At 41.6% G+C, this 24,102-nt stretch overlaps 1 protein-coding gene across 2 annotated transcripts in view; it reads left to right on the top strand.

Moving 5' to 3' along the window:
• KDM5A (lysine demethylase 5A) overlaps positions 1 to 24,102 on the top strand; it is a 43,992-nt gene that overhangs the window by 5,679 nt on the left and 14,211 nt on the right. The window contains exons 4-21 of one of the 2 annotated variants that reach the window (XM_060245749.1): positions 1,070 to 1,240; positions 1,658 to 1,792; positions 6,689 to 6,794; positions 8,081 to 8,169; positions 8,582 to 8,740; positions 9,459 to 9,578; positions 11,740 to 11,898; positions 13,422 to 13,603; positions 14,746 to 14,908; positions 15,653 to 15,772; positions 17,599 to 17,793; positions 17,898 to 18,079; positions 18,273 to 18,397; positions 19,362 to 19,512; positions 19,973 to 20,090; positions 21,334 to 21,689; positions 22,340 to 22,478; positions 23,377 to 23,556. In XM_060245749.1, the coding sequence (XP_060101732.1) occupies positions 1,070 to 1,240; positions 1,658 to 1,792; positions 6,689 to 6,794; positions 8,081 to 8,169; positions 8,582 to 8,740; positions 9,459 to 9,578; positions 11,740 to 11,898; positions 13,422 to 13,603; positions 14,746 to 14,908; positions 15,653 to 15,772; positions 17,599 to 17,793; positions 17,898 to 18,079; positions 18,273 to 18,397; positions 19,362 to 19,512; positions 19,973 to 20,090; positions 21,334 to 21,689; positions 22,340 to 22,478; positions 23,377 to 23,556 (2,850 nt within the window). The remainder of the gene's footprint in view (positions 1 to 1,069; positions 1,241 to 1,657; positions 1,793 to 6,688; positions 6,795 to 8,080; positions 8,170 to 8,581; positions 8,741 to 9,458; positions 9,579 to 11,739; positions 11,899 to 13,421; positions 13,604 to 14,745; positions 14,909 to 15,652; positions 15,773 to 17,598; positions 17,794 to 17,897; positions 18,080 to 18,272; positions 18,398 to 19,361; positions 19,513 to 19,972; positions 20,091 to 21,333; positions 21,690 to 22,339; positions 22,479 to 23,376; positions 23,557 to 24,102) is intronic. The other variant, XM_060245750.1, reaches the window with a different exon arrangement.

The raw sequence follows: 24,102 nt of genomic DNA, 5'->3' as shown, positions 1-24,102 counted from the left end.
GATAGTATCCCTCCCTCTATTATAATTGCGGTGATTTTTAATAGTGCCTGCTATTGAGTACTTAACCAACAACCATTTAAAGGCTAACAAAGATTAGGTAAAGGTAGTCCCCTGTGCAAGCACCAGTCGTTTCTGACTCTGGGGTGATGTTGCATCACAATGTTTTCACAGCAGACTTTTTATGGGGTGGTTTGCCATTGCCTTCCCCAGTCATCTACACTTTACCCCCAGCAAGTTGGGTACTCATTTTACCGACCTCGGAAGGATAGAAGGCCGAGTCAACCTTGAGCCAGCTACCTGAACCCAGCTTCTGCTGGGATTGAACTCAGGTTGTGAGCAAAGCTTGGACTGCAGTACAGCAACTTATCATTCTGCACCATGGGACTCTTTAACAAAGATTATATATCCAGAATTTTCTTGTGGGTAGCTAAAACTCATAATGCTTAATTTTTTGGCTTGTTCATAGTAATTTATTGCAGAAAGCTCATTAATTGTTTCACTTTAATCAACATTAATCAATATGAACTCTCATTGATCTTAATTGTACATAGAGAGGGAATTTCTGGATATTTAAAAGTAAATTAGGTTCTTCACACACACCCTTTCTGAATCTTAGGAAAAGCAAGAGTGTTGTTTGTCGAACAGATTAGAACTGAATAGAGCTCTCAACATATTTTTAAAGAAGAAGAATGCAGATTTATACCCTGCTCTTCTCTTGAATCAGAGACTCAGTGTGGCTTACAATCTCCTGTATCTTCTCCTCCCCTGTGAGGTGGGTGGGGCTGAGAGGGCTCTCACAGCAACTGCCCTTTCAAGGACAACTCTTGTGATAGCTATGGCTAAACCAAGGCCATTCCAGCAGTTGTAAGTGGAGGAGTGGGGAATCAAACCTCGTTCTCCCAGATAAGAGTCTGCACACTTAACCACTACACCAAACTGGCGCTCATGCCAGTAGTGATCTGATGTATCTGTGTAACCTATCAAGCATTAATGTCTAGTGCAGCCTGTATTACTCAAAACTAACTTGCGTGTGTAGCCTTTTAAAAACAACTGTTTATTTTTATTTCAGATTGTTGCAAGCAAAGGAGGCTTTGAGGTGGTCACTAAAGATAAGAAATGGTCCAAAGTGGCTAGTCGGCTTGGTTACTTACCTGGCAAGGCAACGGGATCACTTCTGAAGTCACACTATGAACGGATCCTATATCCATATGAACTTTTCCAGTCTGGTGTCAGCCTTATGGTGAGAGTCTGTTCCTCTTCCTGAGATCAATATGAGGGGGCTTAATGCATTTCTAACTACTAACTCCTGCTTTTGTGTGTTGTCTCATGTCAATGGGTTGCTTATACACTGATGGAGCCACATTGTCTTTTGGTCTGTTGTGAATGAACAGATACTTTCATAGAATGGGGACTTTAGTTGGAAGATGCAAACCAGTCTGGAAGCGTTCTTAATTTTTCTTGGCTAGACAGTGGCAGCAGCAGTTGAGAATCAGTTTTATTCAGGTTAGAAGGGTAACTCTCTTCCAAATGGCATTTGTAATGTAATATGTCATTGTCAGTAGTGCTTTTCCCCCCAGTAGTGATGCTCAACTACGAACCAGAGTCTGACATCCCTGATCCAACCAACCTGGTGTCCTTCTGTGCTCTGATTCTTTAGGGCATCCAAAAGCCAAACTTGGACCTTAAGGAAAAAGTGGAGGTTGAGGACCTCGGCATTGATGCCCAGTCTCCCCCAAAGCAGGGTACAAGAATGAACGTTGTGCTGAAGAGAACCAGACGTGTCAAGTCCCAGGTACCTAGATCACTTGGCCACGGTAGACAGAGTGCCTTTAGTCACTGCACCAGTGCAGCAGCATTGGAAATGCAACAGCCTTTGTCTGGCCGTGGGGGTTCACTGAAACGCAACACAAGACAGTGGTCTTTTTCACAGAAGACCCAATATGGATGAAGAGAAGTACACAAATGGCTTTGAAAGTCAGATAAGTTAGAGACATTGACTGTCTAGGGCTTAGCCATGCAACTGTCTCTCAGCTATAACACTTCCATCTGCTGCAACAAGGGATCACAAACTGGTCTAAAGGGTGTTGTAAAGAATGTTGAGTGAATGTGTGTTCTAAGCTTTCTAAAGTGCTATATAAATGCAAAATATTAGTAAGTATGAATAGACACTGATTTGATACTCATTTCTATTGGTGTTCTGTGGTATGCATTTTGGAATGTAACTCAAATTTAAATGGTAGACAACTCTGCTCCTTGTTGGGTGGGGTTAAGAGGCCCATTTTAAGGATGGTCAGTTTTAACTGTAAAAAGTAGAAAAGTATGTTTTAACAGTGCCTGGTTCCTTAATTGAAATTCTCAGCCTTTTTGTTGGTTTATTCCTCCCATCCAATTTTTTTTAAGGTGGGTTAAGGGCACTTTCCCTCGGAGCATGTAAGGACAGAGTCAAGCTCCATGATAGCTCCATTGCTTACTTAAAAAAGACATTTTTTTTCATCCTAAAATTAATATAAATGAATTGGGAATAACATAGAATGCTCTTATTCTAAAAAACAGGCATCAGGTAGCAGATACACTTGAGGATATTACTTAAATGATTAGCAAAAAGAGAGTAAAAGCAAGGAAGAAAAATTGACAGGCGTTTAAGCTTGGTTTTAAAGCTGTGATTCTTGTTCTGCATTATATGTTTCAGTGGCTCCTTGCAGGTTAGTCAGTGAGGTTTAGACAAAAGCTAGACTTTTAAAAAACTTTAACACTAACATTTTCCCAGTATTAATTAATGAAAGGTCATTTTTCTTGTGAAGCTGAAAAATGTGTTGATGGTGGAATAAATTTTTTGAACACTGAGTCCTTGGCATAACTTGAAATTGCTTTCTGAAAAGTAAAACAATGAATTAGTTCTTAGAAGTGGATACTGTAGATCTCCATACCTGCTCTGTTGTGCAACGATGGGAGACAACATACTTAGTCTTATCAGTACTAGGGGCTTGCGGATCCTCTACTGCTGAGGTGCTGATCAGTAACTGACAGGGACTTTTGCAACAATTTCTAGCAAGGTTTTGTATGGCACCCTATTTTTTGCTTGAGTGGCTGCCCAACCAACTGCTGCCATGTGGCAGATTGGCTGTACATCTTCCCAGGGCCATGTATGCTTGACTTTGGCAGTGTTTGGCTGCCTGCAGTGGTATGGAGTAGGGATGGTCTTGCCAGTTTACCAGGAATCTTGCCCAGATTATGCCCTGAGAGTTCAAATTGAATAGAACACATGATAGTGTTCAAATAACTTAAACATAATAGCACAATGCAAAAGGTGTAGATACCCCCAAATAATATCTCTTGTTTTTCTTTCCAATTATCCTTTGGAAGTTTTGCAGTTGCATTTTCTGCATTGGTGAATGTGTTTCAGTCTTCGAAGCCTGAAATGAAATATTGCTACCTGATGAAGAAAATGTATCCCATTGGGAACTGTCTAATTTATGTATCCAATTCCAAAACAGTAGCAAAACAAGATGAACTATGAGGATTGCTTTAGGAGACAAATAAACCTAGTAATGAAAAGCAGAGCAAAGGGAAAGAAGCATACAAGCTGTACCCAAAATTATTTTTTTCTTGAATTAGGAATGTTATAGTATGTGTTTTGTCAGTGACATTTTTGCGGTTGTAATAGTATGGGTCTCAACTATTTAAAGTAATTTTCCCCAGGTTCTGATTACTACAAATTCATGGGATTCATTTCATACCAGTCCATCATCTTTAAGCTAGTATCAAGAATTTTTCATGCTCACATACTCTTTCTTGTACAATTGCAAATGACAATCAGTTTTTTCTATTGGTGCTATTAAAGCGTCAAGTTTTTGGCTTTAAATATGTTCACAATAAAAACAAAGCCATAAATGAAACTGTCCCCTCTGAAGTTAAAATTCTTGTTTTGAATCTTCAATAAGTCATCTTTCCAGATGCTAGATTTATATACCCTGCAGAGAGAAGAGAGCTAGATCTTAGTGAAAAGCTAAGCAAAAGAGAAAAGGGATATATCTAGTGATTTTTTTGGGGGGGAGGGGGGGTTAAAAGTCTAAAGATTAAACAATGTATTTGTAACTTGAGAAGGAGATCTTGTCTGATGGCTTTGTCAAAATTGCATTAACAGAAATATAGGCAACTGAGTTTCTGATCTTAATTTAAATAAAGCCATGGATGCAGTTAGTGTATCTCTTCCCTTTAAACTATCCATAAAGGTTTGTGCTTGCGCTAGAGGTGATATTCATCTGTTAAAGCAATTCTCATGGTTCATCTTGTTATGCTGCTGTTTTGAAACTGGATATGTAAATTAGCAGGTGATTCCCATTGGTGCACTTTTGTGGAGTGGAGTAGGGTTTTCCCCAGACTCAGCTTTCATGCTTCCCTACGGGCCTAACGAAAGTATTCTTTTCTTTTTCAACTTTCTTGCTCTAGTTCTAATGTGGTCTTGTCGCATTACCTTGTTTCCCTTTTGTGATATATTTAAATGGACGAGAGAAATCAGAAGAGCAGCTCTTTTTTCAGATAAATTGTAACATAAATCAATTCTGGCCTCTTAAGAGCTGTATGACCATTTTGCCACTGTTTTGAAAATGTTTGAAGCTACTTGGAAAGCAGTGTGCATTCTGACTTTTCTATACAGCTTTCTTAGAAAAAAACCATACAAAGCAACAATGATCAAAATCCTATTAAAATGGGAACCACAAAAAAGAAAAAATAGAGCTTCAGGACAGTTTCAGCTGCAGTGGTCTTGTTTGGATTCTGATGCCAAAATAAACCTTATGTACGCATATAGGCTTTGCATGCTTTTGGGTTTTTGATAGAACTATTACTTTTTAACAGGTCTTAGTTCAGTAGCCCACAAGCACTTGAAAATGCTGTTGATTTTATATATACAGCTCTCCAGTAAGAATGTTCCCTGCTTTGAGAGCCTCTGAATCCCAACAAGAGCTCAGACAATCTGTGCCTGTCCCAGTTTTGGACAACTGGTACAATACTGTTTCAGAGCCAGTGCAGCATATGGCTCATAGATATGATAGAGATTATGGCACAGAGTTACAGTCTTCTGCCGGCTCCTCTACCCTTAACCTTGGTCAGGCGCTGATTTGAACAAGATTGCCTGGTTTCCCAGGCTTCTTAAGTGCTTTCAAAATCCTGGTTAAGCAGAATTCACACCCTGCTGTCTTGTTGAGCAGGGAATCTAGGTAGCCTTAACCACACCAAGTCTGGTCTTGATGTTTTTCTTAACTGTAGTTAATTCAGAGCAAGAAACTTGTTCTGGGGAAAGGAGTTTGGAGAAGGAAGACTGTTATCTGTTTGCCACAGTTGAAAGCCTGCACTCCCTTTATTAAATTTCTGGCTGTTCAAAAGCTTGGAAGTAGATACTAGTTAAAAACTTAAGATTTTCAGTTTTGGGACTTTTCCCGGCTGCTATTGAAGTCTGTCTTCACTTCTTAGTTAAAATGCAAAGAATGTAAACACACCCCTGTTTTTTGGAATTTTACCTGTTGCCTTTGGGCTGCCAGATACTTGGGCTGCATACAGGTAAAAATAAGCCAAGGGATGAGTTGTGGATGCAGGCAAGGCACCAAACTGGGATTTCAGTCTAGGTTTTGTGGCTAGATTGTTTTGTACTAATTGTGGTTTGTTGCACGAATTCACAAACTCAATTTGAACAAAGTGGCCACTTTGCCACAGAGGATCTCTTCCTTGCTGGCAGGCAGAGAGGAAATTCAAACCTAAGAAGGAAGGGATATTTTTAATTCAGACATACTAATTCTTGCATGGAGAAGAGAATGTGGCACATGATGTAGTGTTTAATATTATTTAGATTTAGAACATTTAAGCCCATTAAAATAAGAAAATGCCATCTCTGGTTTTGTGAGTAGTTGCATGTCTAGTAGACATAAGAAAAACATCTTATGTCTACTAGACATTCAGCTGCTCACAAAACCAGAGAGATGGCATTTTGTTTAGAACAGTTTACTGCTCTCATCATTGAACTTTGTTGATTATAAATGATTATTACATTAAGTTTGATTGGGTTTCAAAATGATCACTTGTCTGTTCAGGTCCACAAGACTGAATCTCATTAACATAAGCAGATACAAATCCCAAGTACTATGGGTTGTATCCACTGACTCTCTTCAGCTCGACTAAGGTGCTTTCTGCTGGTATAAGGAGCTTTCAACCATAGGAAAGCTCTGCCATCAGTGAAATAGAGTTGCTAGATAAATGAGGTAACAGTAAATATAACACGCCAATGAATTTTTGTTCTCTTTGCTTCGAATTCTCCCTCAATAACTGATGCTATCTTAGCTTTGGGTCCTTGTTTCAGGACTCCATTCGAAAAATGCATTAGCATATGGCATCAGTGTGTAGAAATAAGAGAAGAAATATGATCTGATTTTAATTGTTTTCACATCTGATTTTAATTGTTTTCACATCTGAGCACCATGCCACAAAACGTAAATTGTGCCAATTATCTCTGGCATCGTATCAGGTCAAGACCATGCTGTCTTCTGAAGCATTTGCTCTTAGCTTTGACCTTGGAATGGAAACAGTTGCAGAGAATGGATTTCATCTGATTGATTATTCTTTTGGTCATCCAGCATGGTGCGCAGTTACCTACAGTATAAATACTAATGGTGAATTGTTGTGATCTTGTTTTCAGGCAGAGGCAGGAGAGATGAGTAGGAATGCTGAACTAAAGAAGCTCCAGATCTTTGGAGCAGGACCAAAGATGATGGGATTGGCATTGGGAGCAAAGGAAAAAGAAGGTAAATGTGGGCCTTGTGAATTAATCACCAGAAGATCTTCAGCAGTTCTAAAAGTGTGCCTAGACTGAACTTCCAGCTTCTCCAGAAATACTCTGTTAAGATACATTTGGAACAGGTCCAGGTCCTTATACCCATAACAAGTTCAACAAAAGTGTACCTTTTCAGAAAGCTGGCTGGTGGTGCCTACATGACCACTTCACCCAAGGGGGGTGGGGAGCAGCAGCACTTTAAGTCACCCGGGCTGAATGATTAACTGGGTCTTTTTCTTTGCCCTGCTTTCACATGGCTGGGCCCATCTTGGGAAAGGGGCTCAGAGGCAACCAGCTTTCTCAAATTTTTTTTTCTGATGGCTATAATGGCCAGTCTGCCCCTGAAGGTTTCACTCCTCATTCCTCCCTTCAGGATGCTCCTGGTGTCTCTCTTGCAGCTTAAGCCTGCTAGCTTCTCCTAGGGTTTAAAATTAGTCTCTTAAGGAACAGTCCTAAGCTGGTCCACTCAAAAGTAATTCCCATTTTATTTATTGGTGCTTACTCCCAGGAAACTATTTTTGGGGTTATACCTGATGAGTATAGGGCTCACTGGGACAGCATTGAATGCCACTCCAAGCTTCCTTCAGCAGGGACTGGCAGCTTTTCTGACCTCCACTGGATTCCCTGCAGCCAGGCAACTTGGGCCAAGGCCACTCTCTTCCAGTCATTGGAGTTGTGGCCACATCTCTCAGCTCTGCAGTAGCAATGGGGCTAGCAGCAGCAAGCAAGTTTAACCCCAGACACCTGAATAAGGGGACTCGCGCTCCAGCTGCCATGGGGAAGTTAAGTCACCAGGTTGAGATGGAGCTTAGATATGTCAAGCCCTATATATATTTGTTTTTCTTTGTGGACCATGTTGTCTTGGAGTTTTAAATGGTGTGTAAGAGGGGACTCTGGAGCGCAATGTGTGACTCATAGACAATGAGGGCAGAACATGTCACAAAATCATATGTGGGAATTTTGAAGGCAGAAATTGGGTCTTCAAATAGGAGGGAGGAAACTGATTCTGGTGGGACATCTGGCTTTCATCCTTGTCTCTACTACTTTAATATATACTCCTCAAATGCTTTTTGTCTCCTAAGAGTGTTGCAAGGGATACCAAATTTCATAAAACAAATATTCTGAGAATGCTTTGCACTTTTAGCCATTTAAATTCTTGCTCCTGACAGAATTTAAAGCACTCATATTATTTTCACCTAGTTCAGTGGTTGGAAGGCTGATCTTGTGTAGTCTTTGCAGACAGTATTCTCTTTTCAGAAGAAGTCCCCCGAAGACGCAAAGGTACCAGATCTGAGGCATTTGGCATGCAGATGAGACAGCGGAAAGGGGCACTTTCTGTCAACTTTGTAAGTTTGTCTGTTTTAGGCCATGTGTGCCTCTAATGCCTTGTTGCTTGTTATGTGTTGGGGAAATGCAATTAAAGGGGCAAAGCACTGAAAGTACAATATTTCACTAAAATTGCCATAAAGTAAAAAAAAAATTTTTTAAAGGCTACCAGTGTTGTTTGGTTGAGAACCAGTCTGTTTGTTGAAGTCAATCCCCATTCAATGATTTTTGTTTGCTTTGGATAGATGGTTTGCAATCTTTTACTCATCTGTAAAGCATGGTAGAGATTTCTCTAGAACATCTTTATGGAGAAGACTGAGTGCTGCTGTATTAGATGGAATGAAGGATACAGAGTTGTTTGGTCACTGGAGACTTATATGTGTGTGTATATATATATGCAAGTCATGATGTACTAAACATTGTCTCTTCTAGGTTGACCTGTATGTCTGCTTGTTCTGTGGTCGGGGAAACAATGAGGACAAGCTGTTGCTGTGTGATGGATGTGATGACAGCTACCATACATTTTGCTTGATACCCCCTTTGCCTGATGTGCCCAAAGGTGACTGGAGATGTCCAAAATGTGTTGCTGAGGTACAGTTTTGGCATCTTTGAAGTACTGGGGATAGTGAATGCCAAAAGCAGAGTACTAACTTGCTTTGGAATTGCTGTAGTAGTATTTTGCACAGGAATCAAGGCTTATGTGTCATCGCATTGGGGAAAACTACTTCTGTATCCATTGTAGGTGCCTAAGGAAGCTACAGCCACTTGTGCCTTACGATGTGGCATGTGCAGTTTGTATGTTGCAGTTAATGCATGGGTTTCATGTTTTAGCTCTGTGGAGGTGGTTTCTCTGCAGAATGTTTATAATGTTTGGAGAGGCCCTAAATCCTTGGACAAAATGCTGAACGGTGATGTCTTTGCAGCTGAGCTAGGTACAGATAATACAGACATTTTGCAGGCTGCTGTCACATAGCCCTTGTGAGTTTTGATGGCAGGTTGACTCATCAGATGCTCACAGAACACTTTGCTTCTCCTTTCACACATTCTTCAATTGGAATGGATTCCCACTGGTGCTCAGTACTTTGAAAGCAAGAGGACCTGCACACCACCACTGCTGAATATATACTAGTTGGCTCATTTAATTTAGCTCCCTGGCTATGGTTGCTCCTTTTGGAGAAAAGGTTAAAATTGTAATGCCATGCGTCTTGTTATTGGCCAGATAAAACAACTTTCATCAGAGTATACTGCAGTAAGGGATCAGAAGTGCTTGTCCTGATCCATCATGGTGAATTATAATTATTTTCTCTAGGAATGTAGCAAACCACGTGAGGCCTTTGGATTTGAGCAGGCTGTTCGAGAGTATACCCTCCAGAGCTTTGGTGAGATGGCAGATAATTTCAAATCAGATTACTTCAACATGCCAGTCCATGTAAGTATATACTGGTCTGTCAGTCTTTATTACGGCCCACAAGCCGTGCAGAACAATGTTAATTGAATACCTAAAATCATATCTCTGCAGCAGTATCGCTCATCCTAGAACATCATCTATTCATTTATCTGCCTTGCTGGCTCTCGTTATGAAAGGGGCTTTTTGCTCTGTGGCCTTTTGCCTTTACTTTAAGATGGGGGGTGTAGTCATGGTGTCTAGTGGTCTGAAGTTCTGCTAGTGGTGTGGATGTGTGTGCCTGACAATCATCTATGTAGCTGTATGGACTCTTAGATGTATAGCTGCATAATTCAGTTTTCTGTTTTGCTATTTAGTAAAAGTGGGCAGTGAAAAGCTAGCAGTTGTTCAGTAGTATGAGGTATAAGGCTTTAAGAGTTGAAAAGAATGATCTAGGAAGACTTGTTGGCTTAATGATAGTAAATGGAATCCTGTTTTTTTGTTCACTAGTATATCAAATCGACATATTCCTAAACAGCAAAGGCAGTTTAGGTGCCAAACACTCCCATCGTCAGTGGACTTCTGACATGCATTAGAAGCTGGCTCTTAATTTTAATATTGTAAACCAGGTGTCATTGTAATCAAATTCTGCAGCCAAGCTGTTGGATAATTGGTTGGTTAAAAACTGTCACAGTTCTGCAGAGTGTTCCATGAGACTTTCTGACCATACAAGTGTATGACCATTTGTCTAGTCCAGAATTGTCTACAGTGACTAGTTCTCCAAGGGTCTTCTGTAGAGAGCTTTCCGAGCACCAACTGCTTAAGATTATTTAAATAGCAATTACATGTGTTCTGTCCATTGATGTGGAGCTGACAGTTTGCCAGATAATTTTCCAGTGCTGCGTTTTTCCATATAGAACATTCTGCCCCACATATTCAGGCAAAGTCTTTCTCTGGAGTTGTCAGAGTTGTGCTAGAAATCAGTCATGTTAGATGAACTGAATTTGGGGAATGAAGCATGGACAATCCCCAGTGCTTGTACGTGGTCCTTGGTGAATTTGTCTTATTTGCTAACATTATTAAAGCTTGATTAAGAAAATTTTCCAGAAAATTTTTGAATTAAATCCCCCCCCCCCAAACACCGGATAAACCCATATCACTGGTTCTGTCCTTCAACTAGGATTTGTTCCACCCCTATTTTTCTTTAACCCTCTTTGTTGTTTGGTTGAAGTTCAGGTAGGTAGATACAGTGTAGCTAAGCGATCAAGATTTTGTTTTATGCAGAAGACTTTTTAAACCTGGCCCACTTAGTCAGAACTTAATACAGTAATTTTGAGTTTGACTAGCATAGCGAGCAATTCCTAAAGGGCATGTTTGTTTATTTATTCATTCAGTTTTTAGCCTGCCCTTCCCGTAAGGCAGACTCAGGGTGGGTTACATCATAGAAAGAATCAACAATAAAACAATAAAAGAGCAATTTAAAATATATAAAATCTAAAACTACAGAGGGACAATAGACTAAAATGGCAGGTTCTGCCTCATAGACATGTTGATCTCCCCAGCTCTCACTTGTCTACCCTGCTTCCTCCTGGCCCTCAGTAGTTAAAGTGAAGGCAGTGGCAGTGGTGAGATTCTCCCACCTGCAACATGAAGGTTATCTAGGAACTGAGTTCTTCTCACCTTTTACCAAATTTCATGTGGAGTGAAACGGCATCAGTCAAAATGGTACTGTCTTAGTAGCCTGCTCTTTAACATCAAGAACAGTAAATCCCTTCCTTAGAAAGCTATCATATTGGAGAGACTGGGAGCATTCAAACAAATTCTTCCCCACTGAAGTTTAAATGGTCTTAGGAATACTGTTGAGAAAGAACAGTGCCATGTGATTCTGCTGCAAGTGCCATATGATTCTGCTGCTGCTCCAATATGTCCTCCAGGTATTTGGTGTATTGTTCTTTTTTTGCATCAGACATTGACTGTGCGTTTCCTTGATATTTTGAAGAAAATTCACCAGTGCTTTCCTGTATTTTTCATTTTTTATAGCATTTGTTCTTATAAAATTGCTACATTAGAAAAAAAAGATTTTTAACATGTGTTGGGGAAAGTAACACCCGTGAGGCTATCATTACTACTCTGTATTGTTTTGCATGGAGCTCATAAACTTCCCAGGCTGAATTGGTTTTTACGTTGCTACTTCTGTCCTTTTTAGATGGTTCCCACTGAGCTTGTGGAGAAGGAGTTCTGGCGACTTGTAAGCAGCATCGAGGAGGATGTAATTGTGGAATACGGAGCAGACATCTCATCCAAGGACTTTGGAAGTGGCTTCCCTATGAAGGATGGCAGAAGAAAGCTAATGCCAGAAGAGGAGGTGTGGCTAAGATATGCAGTTTGCATGTAAAATTAATATATATGCTGCATTGTGTTTTGATTATTTAAGAGGCAAAAACTGCACATGTATACATTAACACTTGGGAAACTGAACTCTTTGGGAGCAATCTAAATGTTCAGCTATAGGTGCTTATAACAAAGCCCTAATGGTCTCTTCTCCATTGCTAAATGCATTTTGAGAGATGCAATTGGTATTGTGAAATGGTGTGACCGTGTGGGGGTGGGGAGTGCTTAATCTTTCCTTTGGCGGTATTGTGTTAAGCCTCCCCCACGTACTGTTTACCCCTTCCCAAGTTTCAGATGTGTGGTTTTGAGGTAACATGGATCTGGAAAGAGACAAAAAGTAGCTGAGGAAGAATTTCCAGAAGGGGCAGCTGAGACTTGGCTACAAGCACCTCTTCTGTAGTGTGGTGCTGGTCCTCACGGACTCTGTAGTGTGGTGCTGGTCCTCGCAGACTATCTTGGCAGTTGACTTCCAGTTACTCCAGCTGGAAAGCCAGTTAGGTGTAGTGGCTAAGTGTGTAGACTCTAATCTGGGAGAACTGGGTTTGATTCCCCACTCCTCCACATGAAGCCAGCTGGTATGACCTTGGGTCAGTCAGAAGTTCTCAGCAGAGCTGTTCTCTCGAGCAGTTCTCTCAGAGCTCTCTCAGCCCTACCTACCTCACAGGGTGTCTGTTCTGGGGAGAAGAAGGGAAAGGAGATTGTAAGCTAATGTGAGACTCTGAGTGAAGAGCAGGGTATAAATCCAATCTCCTCTTCTCTAAAATGTATTCTCTCTATATGAAGAACAAGATGGGAGAAATGGAAGGAATGTGTCTAGGTTCTAGTCTAAAAACAAGCCTGTCTAGGAGAAGTGAGTGCTCATAACAAAATTTGTAAATGCTTGTTTCATTGGATGGAGCGTGGGGACGGATGACATGTATGTTACAGACGTACAACATCCCCCTTCCCCCAAATCCTTGTAGGTAAGCATCAGGTCAGCAAGGCCTGAAATGAAGGCAAGGTTTTACCTTGACTGTCTCCCCCTCCCCTTCGCCAAAGGAGTGAGTGCTTATCATTCAGGTCTAGAGAAAATGTGGCACACTTGAAAATATAACTGGGGGGCTGCTCTCTGCCCTTTGTGATTTCCCTGTTATATGGCCTTTCCATGTATTTTGTCCTTAGTCATACCGTGTGATGGGAACTGACTTCATAAATAGATAATGGGTAGACTTCAACTGGTGGATCAAGGTTTGACTGATGGGTGAAATGTCTAAGGTGATGAGTTTTGCTTCCACTGCTGTGTACTGTAATTCTAGACATTCTTGGCCTGAAACAAGTCCTATTGAGTTCACTGGAGCTTAGTTCCAAGGTTATGCTCATAGGATTGCAGTCCTGGTGTGGCAGCAGATTATGACCTAGCTAAAAAGAAAGTGTAATGGACCGGTACTTGCCCATACTAGAAAATGTTCTTTTCACTTTAGCCTCTTCCTTTACAACCTTTCCGCCTTCTGTTGGCAGGAGTATGCCCTTTCTGGGTGGAACCTCAACAATATGCCCATACTGGAGCAGTCTGTCCTGGCTCATATCAATGCTGATATTTCTGGCATGAAGGTGCCGTGGCTTTATGTGGGAATGTGCTTCTCCTCTTTCTGCTGGCACATTGAGGATCACTGGAGCTATTCCATCAACTACCTTCATTGGTATGTACTTTCAGTGCATTGTGAGTATACCATGCCCAGGTTTTGTAGCTACCCAGTTCTGATCTTTTAAACATAAAAATGCAAGTTCTTTACTCAGGGCGAGAGAATTTGTGTCATATTAGTGGCAGAGTTCTTGTAAGGAGCAAAGCAGGCGTATAAATAAATAGACTAAAAATACTTCAGATCTCTGGGACAAGGGGTGTAAACAGAATGTCTCAACAGGCACATAGTCTATTGCGGAATAGGGACCCTGTGTCTGCCACCTATTGGTTGGAACCTACCATTTACATTTCCTGAACGACACATCTGCCCTTGACCCATTTCAATCTGGTTTCAGGCCTGGGTTTGGTACCAAGACTACTGTAGTTGCACTGGTGGATAATCTTTGTTTAAAGTTGGATGGGACAACCTTCCATGGTGATATTGTGGGACCTCTCAGTAGCCTTTAATATAGTTGGCCACTGCATTCTTATCCCCCAACTTGAATATAAAGAGAATAGCCCTTCAGTGAGTTCCCTGTTTTCTTTGTGACTGGACACAAAGAGTCTCCACAGGAGGTGCAGAATCAACTGGGTGGAATTTGTCTTATGCGTTTTGAAGTAGCTTTGTCAGTCTGAGTTCAATTCAGGTCCTGGTTATGGCCTTTAAAGCCTTTCATGACCTAAGACTTATATGTTTGAAGGACTGTCTATATCCCTGTAGACCAACTATGGTCATCAGACAGCCATCTGTTGGCTGTCCTCCTAATTAGGGTCCCCCATCTGGCTTCAATCAGAGCCCACACCTTTTCCATTGTGGCTTTGGCTCTGTGGAATGGGCTTCCCAAAGAGGTGAGGGGGAGCCCCTTCTTTGGAGACTTCTGCAAGGCCTGCCTGTTTGCCAGGGGATTAGAGGGGGTTTGAATAGCAGACATCCTTGTGGGGAGGGATTTGGGGCCTGCTGTTATCTTTTGGTTTTACCTGGGAATATTTTTGTTATTGTAAGCTGCTTTGAACAGCAAGGAAATATGAATTCTGACAGATTTCTAACTCAGATCTGTTTTATTGTTGGGGAGGGTTGAAAAGGTTCAAGGGAACATCTCTAATGCTAGGATGATGATCTGGCTCTTCTGGCTCCTAATTGTGGATGTGGTGCTGTACTAGGGGAGAGCCTAAGACGTGGTATGGAGTACCTTCTCATGCAGCAGAACAACTGGAGGAAGTGATGAGAGAGTTGGCTCCTGAGCTGTTTGAGACGCAACCTGATCTTCTGCACCAGTTAGTCACCATCATGAACCCAAACGTGCTTATGGAACATGGTGTACCTGTAAGTAGAGTAGAACCTTTCTCTGTTTACATAGCTTTGTCTCTCATGGCACATATTATGACTTCATTCTGATGGTATTAGTGTTGCCTTAGATTTCATCTGCCTAGCTTTATGGTTTTATTTGTCTTGACTTTTCTAGCATGTCTACATAGTCTTCTTAAGCTGTAATGATGAAAAATTTCATTGTTTAAGTGCTAGAGTGCTTTAGTTAATGCCATAAAAATGTATTTAAGTCATTAGGGGACCTGCTGCAAGCATAGATTTTGTTGCATGTCACTTTGATCCATTTTATGAAAATTTTTAGCCACAGTATGGAAAAAGTTTGAAATCAATTAAATAAGCATAGATTGTTGTATAGTGCAGATCCACTTTGTAGTAGTCATTTCTGTTTGTTGTGCTAGCAACATGATTTCCCCAGTCCAGATCCTGACAAAACAGTGTATACTGTGTTCCAAAAACCTTTAGGTCTTGTGAAATGATTTAGTAAGAGATGCTCTTTCTGGAATTCAACGTACAATGTACACAAATATTTTATATACTTTAAAACCAGTCTTCTTGAAGCCCATGCCCAGTGCTTGCAGGCTGAGTGCACAGGGTGAAGTAATTGTTGCAGGGAAAGGATATGAGTGGATGAGACTTGATGTTAGCAACTGTTAGTAGTTTAATGTACACTTTTGAGCAGACCAGTGTGACAGCGATGCTTTCTTCTCTGAATCTCACACTTTTCCGCTGGCTTACTTCTAGGTGTATCGGACCAATCAGTGTGCTGGTGAATTTGTTGTAACTTTTCCTCGTGCCTATCACTCGGGATTCAACCAAGGCTACAACTTTGCTGAGGCTGTGAACTTCTGCACTGCAGATTGGGTCTGTACCTTTCTATCACAATGCAGAGTGTAGTTGATAACTTACCTGGGAAACAGGATCATAGGTTGTTTTGCTGGCTTCTGTTATGGTAAAGGGCAGGTAGGCAGAGCCTGTCTGAGAATGTTTACTTGAAACTCAAGGAACAACTGTGTGTACATGGATAGCCCATAAGGATCTTGTTTATCTTTTTTCTGATGCTTGTTTTTTTCTTCCACTTGTTCTCTCATTATAAACGTGGGAAAGGCTATTAGTTCCAGAATAGGGAGAAAGGTGGAATATAAATGCAATGAATAACCCTTTGTGTGGGGGTGTGAGGATTACTGTTGCCTGCTCTCACTTCCCTCACATCCACCCACTTCAGTGTTCAGATTGACAATGCAGTTCTGTACTCTGTGCTGCCCATTATTGTGAAACTGAAATATTACAAAATTGCTATTACAAGATCTTCAATGAGACCAATTCTAAACCTTAATATTTCTTACAAACTAAAATCTTGGGTATGTAAAATCAAGATTGGGTGTGATTTGAGATCTCGCAAAATGTCCAGAAGTTGTGAGGCTTTTGGGAAAGAAAACCTGGCACATTTTTGGGGAAGATAGAAGCCTCTTAAATTCTTTTCAAATTTAAACATTAATAACTGCTTCTAAGAATATGAAATGTGTTAAGTGTAACTGTGTTATTGTATGTCCTTTTTGTGAAACAGTGCAAAGCATAATGTTCAAACAACTAAAATAGAACATAGGGGAAGATGTAGCTGTCCACCCCAAGACACATAAATCATATATTTTTGCCAGTGGTAGAAAGGAAGTAAGACAGAAGCCGTCAATGTAATGGCATTTACAAATAAGGATATGATTTGAGCTTATAAATGGCAGTTAGTTCTCAGGATTATTACACAGTGACGGAAGAAACTTAGGCTGTTTTCATTTCACATTTTAAACAGACCTCAAGTCTGGAAGTACATGCACCAAGCTTGTTGTGGGGCTTTACTGTGCACCTCTCCCCTGCGTTTGTATGTTACAGGTAACCAGACTTAGTTTTCAGTGAGGGTTCATGCATGTCAGCTGTTACTTTTATTTTCTAATAGCAAAGCTTAAAGATCGTTAGTAATGCAGTTAATAAGTGTAACTTCACATTTCTAACCCTTCACAGTTTTCCTTAATGTCCAGTTTTCTTTTGTTCTTTGGACTGGGAGCAGAAAATTCTCCCAGTGTAACTAAGTATCTCACTATGGCACCAATGTGACACCATTCTCCTGTGTTAAAACACATCCAAAGAACTAATGCAGGTTAGAATCTCAGGTAGACTCCCTTTTATGCAGGCAGTTTGTGTTCTCCGACACATGTTCTTGGGATTGGGTTTCCCAGACATCAAGAGGAGACAGCATCTCTGGAGAGGCTTATTTTCTGGCCTCCTTTGTCCCCTGTTGCTGCATTATCGTTCTTTTGTTCCCTGCTAATTATGTGGTTTGCTTGGGGGGTTCTGTGGGAGAGGCTAATTCCAGACTATGAGATTATTTTTTTTCCTTAGTGAAATGAATCCCCTGGGATCGAGTACTTGCACAACCAATTTCCTAATCCTTTTACTCTAGTAAACTCCAAAGTGCTTGACTGATGGTCCCTGGAGACACTGCTGCTGGATACTCTGGACCACTTTTATGCCTGTAATAATTGCTTACCTCCTTAATGAGGTGATTTTCACCTGTGTTTTCTCATCTCTTCTGTGCTCTGCTACTGGAGGACCAAGAGGAAGAGATATTAGGGTAGCCTGCCATGGCATAATGCTGGAACAAAATAATAATAGGGGATGTTTCTTTACATTTCTAGCTTCCCATGGGGCGGCAGTGTGTAAGCCATTACCGCCGGCTGAGGCGCCACTGCGTCTTCTCTCATGAGGAGCTGATCTTCAAGATGGCTGCCGACCCTGAGTGCTTGGATGTGGGGCTTGCTGCCATGGTCTGTAAAGAAATGACACTCATGACTGAAGAGGAGGCACGCTTGAGGGAGTCTGTTATACAGATGGTGAGCTTGGGAGAAACTGATGTGCTTCACCCTCTGAGGTGAACAAAAAATAGAAGATGTTCACCTGGCAGTATTTTCATATCGTACTTTTTTTTTTAAATTAGGGGGTGCTGATGTCTGAGGAGGAAGTGTTTGAGCTAGTTCCAGATGATGAGCGCCAGTGTGCAGCCTGTCGGACCACATGTTTTCTGTCTGCTCTTACCTGTTCCTGTAACCCTGAGCGACTTGTCTGCTTGTACCATCCAAGTGATTTGTGTTCATGTCCTATGCAGAAGAAGTGTCTAAGGTAGGAATTTCCCACTGGGTTGCCTTTGGTAGACCTTCACATGCTGCCTTTTGAGCTAGGACAAATGTCTGTTGCCAGGTTCTCTCTCTGTAATGAAGACATGCTATAGAAGTCTTGACAGAAATGTCTTGTCTACCGTTATCTAGCCAGTGAGTTGCAGTATATTTGAAATTTCTTCTTCATTTCTCTACAGATACCGGTATCCATTAGAAGACTTCCCTTCCCTGCTGTATGGAGTGAAAGTCAGGGCACAGTCCTATGACACTTGGGTCAGCCGGGTCACTGAGGCACTGTCTGCCAACCTCAACCATAAGAAAGGTTAGACTGAATTTTGTCTCCTGTGGGAATCTGTTAAGAGGCAAGCTTGACAACCAGTGGGAAACCCTTATATGAGACTGTTGTGCTTGAGAAAAACTAAATTTTGGACATAGCTGCAGTGCTTAAGATCTCACAAACACTTACTTGGACAACTTATAAGGAACACAGAGTGTAGCTTTTCTTGGTGTAGAACTTGAGTTGCCTGTGAGCAAACTTAAGTTTGAAGAGCACACAGCAAGCATTCCCTCAAGGTGTGCAGGAAAACTAGTTACCCAGCCAGGTTCTTTTGTTCATCCAGAAACAAGTTTCCTGTGCTTCTAAACTACTTCTGAAGCTTCTGTCATATTTACAGCAAGGGCTTGAGATGTGACGCAGAAGACTGGTTGGGAGGGGGGCAAAGAGAAGAGCACTAAGTAGATAGAGGTTATCAAAGGGCATTAGCTCCTATCTGCTGCACGTTTGCAGCAGAGTTAGTTACTTCATGCCCCATTGGTGCTGTTTAAACTTTTCGAAATCTAGTTCATGGTTATAGCCATTTCTTGAAGAGATTTGATTCTCAGCACAAGGTATATTTCGTATAGCTTGATGACAGTAGGTTCATTCAATGGCTGTACAGTACATGGGGTTATACTAGTGATAAGTCCTGTGAGATGTTCTGCTTTGAAGGCAGATCATCCTCATCTCTGTTTGAGGAACCCTCTGGCCAAGGTTATGTTAAACCTAGCTGGTTCATCACTGGAAGCATCTGATTGATAGTGTGTCTTCTCCCCAACCCCCTTTTGACACCCATTAAGTTAGCTGGACCAGAGTGAAAAGATGAAGGGGACCATAAATGAAATGACATTTTTATGATGCATCTTAGACAACTGGAGTGTTTCAAAGCCAAGATTCTTGGGAACACAGGGGAAGTTGTTTGCAATGCTTGTGTGTTTGTGCAAATGACCTCTTAGCCAATTTGTTGCAGATGTGATTGAGCTGAGAGTGATGTTGGAGGATGCTGAAGACAGGAAGTATCCAGAGAACGATCTCTTCCGTAAGCTAAGAGATGCTGTGAAAGAGGCAGAGACTTGTGCTTCGGTGGCCCAGCTGCTCCTGAGCAAAAAACAAAAGCATAGGTATGGTCAGGAAGGATGGAAGTAAATCTTGTGCATGACTTTGAAATACACAGCTGAGTGCGTACAATATTCTAAAACTTGGTTTTTGCATTTGGAGTACAAGTTGCACTGTGTGTGTGTGTTTTTCTTTTTTGTGTGTCTGTAAGCTATTGTCCTTCTGAAGATAGGGCCGGGGGAATGAATGTTGAGAGAAGTCTTACCAGAGTATGGAGATCTGGTTTACAGTGAATGTCAGAAGAAAATTCACAGCAGTGAAGTAGAATGGAGAAACTACAGTAAATGTGCACATGTGTGTGAATTATAGCATAATATACTTGTGTTGAAGACAGGGTTCAGAGAAACTCAGCCACTGTTGTGCAGAGGCACTGTAATATCTTGCCAAAAATTGTTCATTGACTGGGGGTGGGGTCTGTTTATGGCTTCCAGCATTGCACACAATATGTCTCTTCCCTCCATATAGTAAACTGAGCCCAGATAGTGGGAGGACACGGACCAAACTGACTGTGGAGGAGCTCAAAGCATTTGTCCAACAGCTGTTTAGCCTTCCCTGTGTCATCAGTCAGGCTCGACAAGTAAAGGTGTGTACTTGGAAAAGGATCTGCATGACTTGTTCAAATTTAAGAACTATTAGTTTCTCAATAAATACAAAATATGGTGCACCCTGGTGTCTGTACTTAATGCACGCAATTCTGTTTAGCTGAGGGATTCTTGATAAAAGTTTTTAAAAACATGCTTTGGCATACCTTGAATGTAGCCAGAATGAAATGAAGGCAAATTGTTCATCTGGCATTGCTTGATGTTCTTTTGGGCTGATGGAACAAAATGATGAAAGGAGGAAAAGGTAAATTGGCAAGCAGAAAGCCTGCGAAAGACAGAGCTGCTCTGGGTACTTCTAGCACTAATATTTATTTTACTTCTAAAATGTTGCATTGACTTTCTGCCATTGCATTAAAGGTGGCCTACAAATTACTTGCAGCACAAATGTGCCGCAGAAGAAAATAAAATGACAGGAACAAAAGAGAGAAGCAGGTGCTCCTATATTTTCTCTTAAATAGCACCTAGTAGTTACAATAATGGCCATTGCAGGAGACATTTCTGGGAAGAGGAAAAGTCAGTTGGTTCCATTTAGGTCATGAAGAGGTCTTTGCTATCTCGCTGCTGCCTCTGCTAATAGCCAAATGGAATCGACCATGGAAGCACTACAGTGGACATAAGAGCAACCCTGATGAACAAAACCCAACAGTGCAGCTAGTTCAGGGTGGCCAGACTGTGGCTCAGGAGCCACATGTGGCTCTTTCACACATATTGTGTGGCTCTTGAAGCCCCCACTACCTCATCAGCTGGCTTGGAGAAGGCATTTGTCTCTTTAAATCAGTTCTCCAAACCAAGCCAGCCAGCGGCTTGGAGAATGCATTTAAAGTAAAAGTTGTTTTCCTCCCACCCTCCCTCTTGTGACTCTCAAACATCTGATGTTCATGTATTGCTGCTCTCAAACATCTGATGTTTATTCTATGTGGCTCTTACACTAAGCAAGTTTGGCCACCCGTGAGCTAATCTCTGTTTGCTTATCCAGTCAGTGTTGATGAGTGAAGGTGAAGTAGATGCCTCCCTTGGCCAACTGGTTTGCCTGATGCTAACCTGTTTGTCTGTGGCAGTTTTTGTTTGCAGGTGGCATTCAGTGTATTCTTGGTGCCCACGTAGCATTAAACATGGTTAGTGCTTGAGTTCCTAGGATGCGCTAAAAGCAGTCAAGAATCCCATTTGGATTTCAGGCAGCTCTTATCACTGTGAGTGATCATCTTGTTCTCAATCTTCCCGTAGAACTTGCTGGATGATGTTGAAGAGTTCCATGAACGTGCTCAGGAAGCCATGATGGATGAGATCCCGGACTCGTCAAAGCTGCAGATGTTGATTGACATGGGCTCTGGCCTGTACGTGGAACTTCCCGAGCTGCCTCGGCTCAAGCAAGAGCTGCAACAGGCTCGATGGCTGGATGAAGTGCGGGTGACCCTTTCTGATCCTCAGAGAGTCACCTTAGAGGTGATGAAGAAACTGATTGACTCAGGGGTGGGACTGGCACCACACCATGCTGTGGAGAAGGCCATGGCTGAACTGCAGGAACTGCTTACAGTTTCTGAGAGGTGGGAGGAGAAAGCCAAGGTCTGCCTACAGGCAAGGTGAGTATTTCTGTTGGTAGTTTGAACCCTGGTTATAGGTCCTATGAATCACAGCATCATAGTCAGTTACTTGGTCTTTCAACAACAGGCACCAAGTAAGCAAAGTGATCCGTTGCATAGGAAATGGTGCCTCTGTTAGGCACTGGCAACCTTAAGAAGGAATCAGCATGTTCACTTTCTGATGCTTCTATACTTGAGAGCCGAGCTGTTCTCTAGTTTCCTGCTAAAACTGAACATTAAACTATTTGAGTGGTGGTACTAAATATTTCATCAGCAACCTAAAAGTGCATTCTGTGCTTTAAGAAGCTTTGACTTCAGTTGCTGGTGCTGGTGTCATGTATTGGCTAGAATGTTCATCTTGGAGAGGGCAGGGTAAGATGTTTAAATTTCCACTTGGTCTTGAAATGTATTGCATGGCCTTCAGCGTGTTCCTCTTAACTCTTGCCTATCTCCTAAGGTGCAGTGATGAGAGGAAGGGTGGGATGATTAGTGGAATAAACGTGTGCAGTGCTATGCAGAGTAAAATGTTCTTGGGGATGCTATGTGGCTGCATTCCTGCACAGTTGGGGATCTATTTTGCCACAGTGACCAAGAAGCAAAAATGTTTGCTAATCAGATTTCTTGTCCCCCCTCACCTCCTGCTTTGGTAGGCCTCGACAAAGCATAGCTGCTCTGGAGAACATTGTTAACGAAGCCAAGAACATCCCAGCTTATTTGCCTAATGTGTTAGCATTAAGAGAAGCGCTGCAGCGGGCTCGAGACTGGACATCCAAAGTGGAAGCCATTCAGGTAGGGTCAACTGCTGGCTTTGCAGCATTTTAGTATTGGTCCTTTCAACCTGGCATCTTCTTTCTTCCCCGAAATGGGGCCATAAGATGGGATAACCTAGCATTGCCACTTGTTGCCACATAATATTGTTTTTGGTTTTTTAATCATGGTCCAGCCTGCAGTGTATCACAGTGGCCTTTTTTGCACACTTCCAGGTATGCCAGTTGATTTTATGTTCATAATGTGAGGCTGGAGTTAATGCTGTTCCAGAGCACATTGTATATATGTTATGGGAAGCTGCCTTATTGTGAGATTGACCATTAGCCTGTGCAGCTCAGTATTGTCTAGTTAGACTGGCAGTAACTTTTCAAGGCCACAGGTAGAAAAAAGTATTTCCTAATGCCCGCTAAATGAAATCTTTTAACGGGGGGTGCTAAAAAACCAAACCTGCAATTTTCTGCTTGGAAAGCTTGCACTTTTTTACAGTTGAGTGATCCTGTGCATTCAGTTTGTAAGACTTGGCATTCAGTTTTCTGAACTGAGTTGGATTCTAACAAAGGTGGATGCCTGTGAAGGGTGGTAACCATTGAATGTGAAAGTCTTTAAACACTTAGCTTAATGATAATGTATTGTTAGCAACGCAAGCTGTCCTTCTGTGTTAGTGTGGCTCAACTTTGTCAACCAAGTCTAACAGAACAAGAAAGGTTGTAGAAGTTATTTGAGAGTATCAATTTTGTGTCTCTCTGTCAGGAGCTCACTTGTTCTTTGCAAGCCAGGTATGCCTCATTGGAATGTAGAGTTATAGAACTTCATTATTAAAAATAATGTTAGGGTGACAGTAAATATTTTAATATATCTTTCACAATTTTCAGACTAAAGATGAAACTGTTTAGTTAATAATTGTTCTTTACCTCTCTAGAATGGTAGCAACTATGCATATCTGGAGCAGCTCGAGAATCTGTCTACTAAAGGCCGCCTGATACCTGTCCGCCTTGATGCACTGCCGCAGGTTGATTCGCAGGTAGCAGCAGCACGTGCCTGGAGGGAGCGCACAGGAAGAACATTCCTTAAGAAGAACTCTAGCTACACTCTCTTACAGGTTATTTCTTTGTGTACTTACTCTATAGCCCACTTTTCTTGCTGAGACTCAAGATGGATTACAGAATTTTTTAAAAAAATGTCATCAGACAGCACAAACCATCCAGTGAATAATGCAGTAGGACCAAGGTTGTTTTTAAAAGAAATAATTAGTAGTAGAAAATACAAATAATGCAGGTTATAGGTTTTAAAAAGGGGAGGGGACCCCATAGCTGTTTACCAGAGATAGAAACAGCAGCCTTGACATTGACTCCTAACTAGGGAAATTGGTAATGTCTTTCTCTTATGCTTGAGACTTATACAGTTATAGCACTGAATCTTTACCTAGCATTGCCACTTATTATTTTAAAAGTTTGTACCCCACTTCTCCATGGTTTTCTTTTCATCTTGGATGGCCCTTCAGGTTGCTAGCATCGTTCTGCGTATAGAAAGAGGACATAGCTGAGTGGTAAAAATATCTGCTCCACACACATCAGGCCTCAACCGACATCTCTGGCTTTGAAGAAAAATGCCTTTGATAGCTGTGCTGGGAAAGAAACCCACCTGA

The sequence above is a fragment of the Heteronotia binoei genome, chromosome 8 (genome assembly GCF_032191835.1).
Source record: "Heteronotia binoei isolate CCM8104 ecotype False Entrance Well chromosome 8, APGP_CSIRO_Hbin_v1, whole genome shotgun sequence".
In the NCBI taxonomy this organism is placed as follows: Eukaryota; Metazoa; Chordata; class Lepidosauria; order Squamata; family Gekkonidae; genus Heteronotia; species Heteronotia binoei.
The sequence above is the reverse complement of the archived record's forward strand: the minus strand, read 5'-3'. Positions and strand labels throughout refer to the sequence as shown.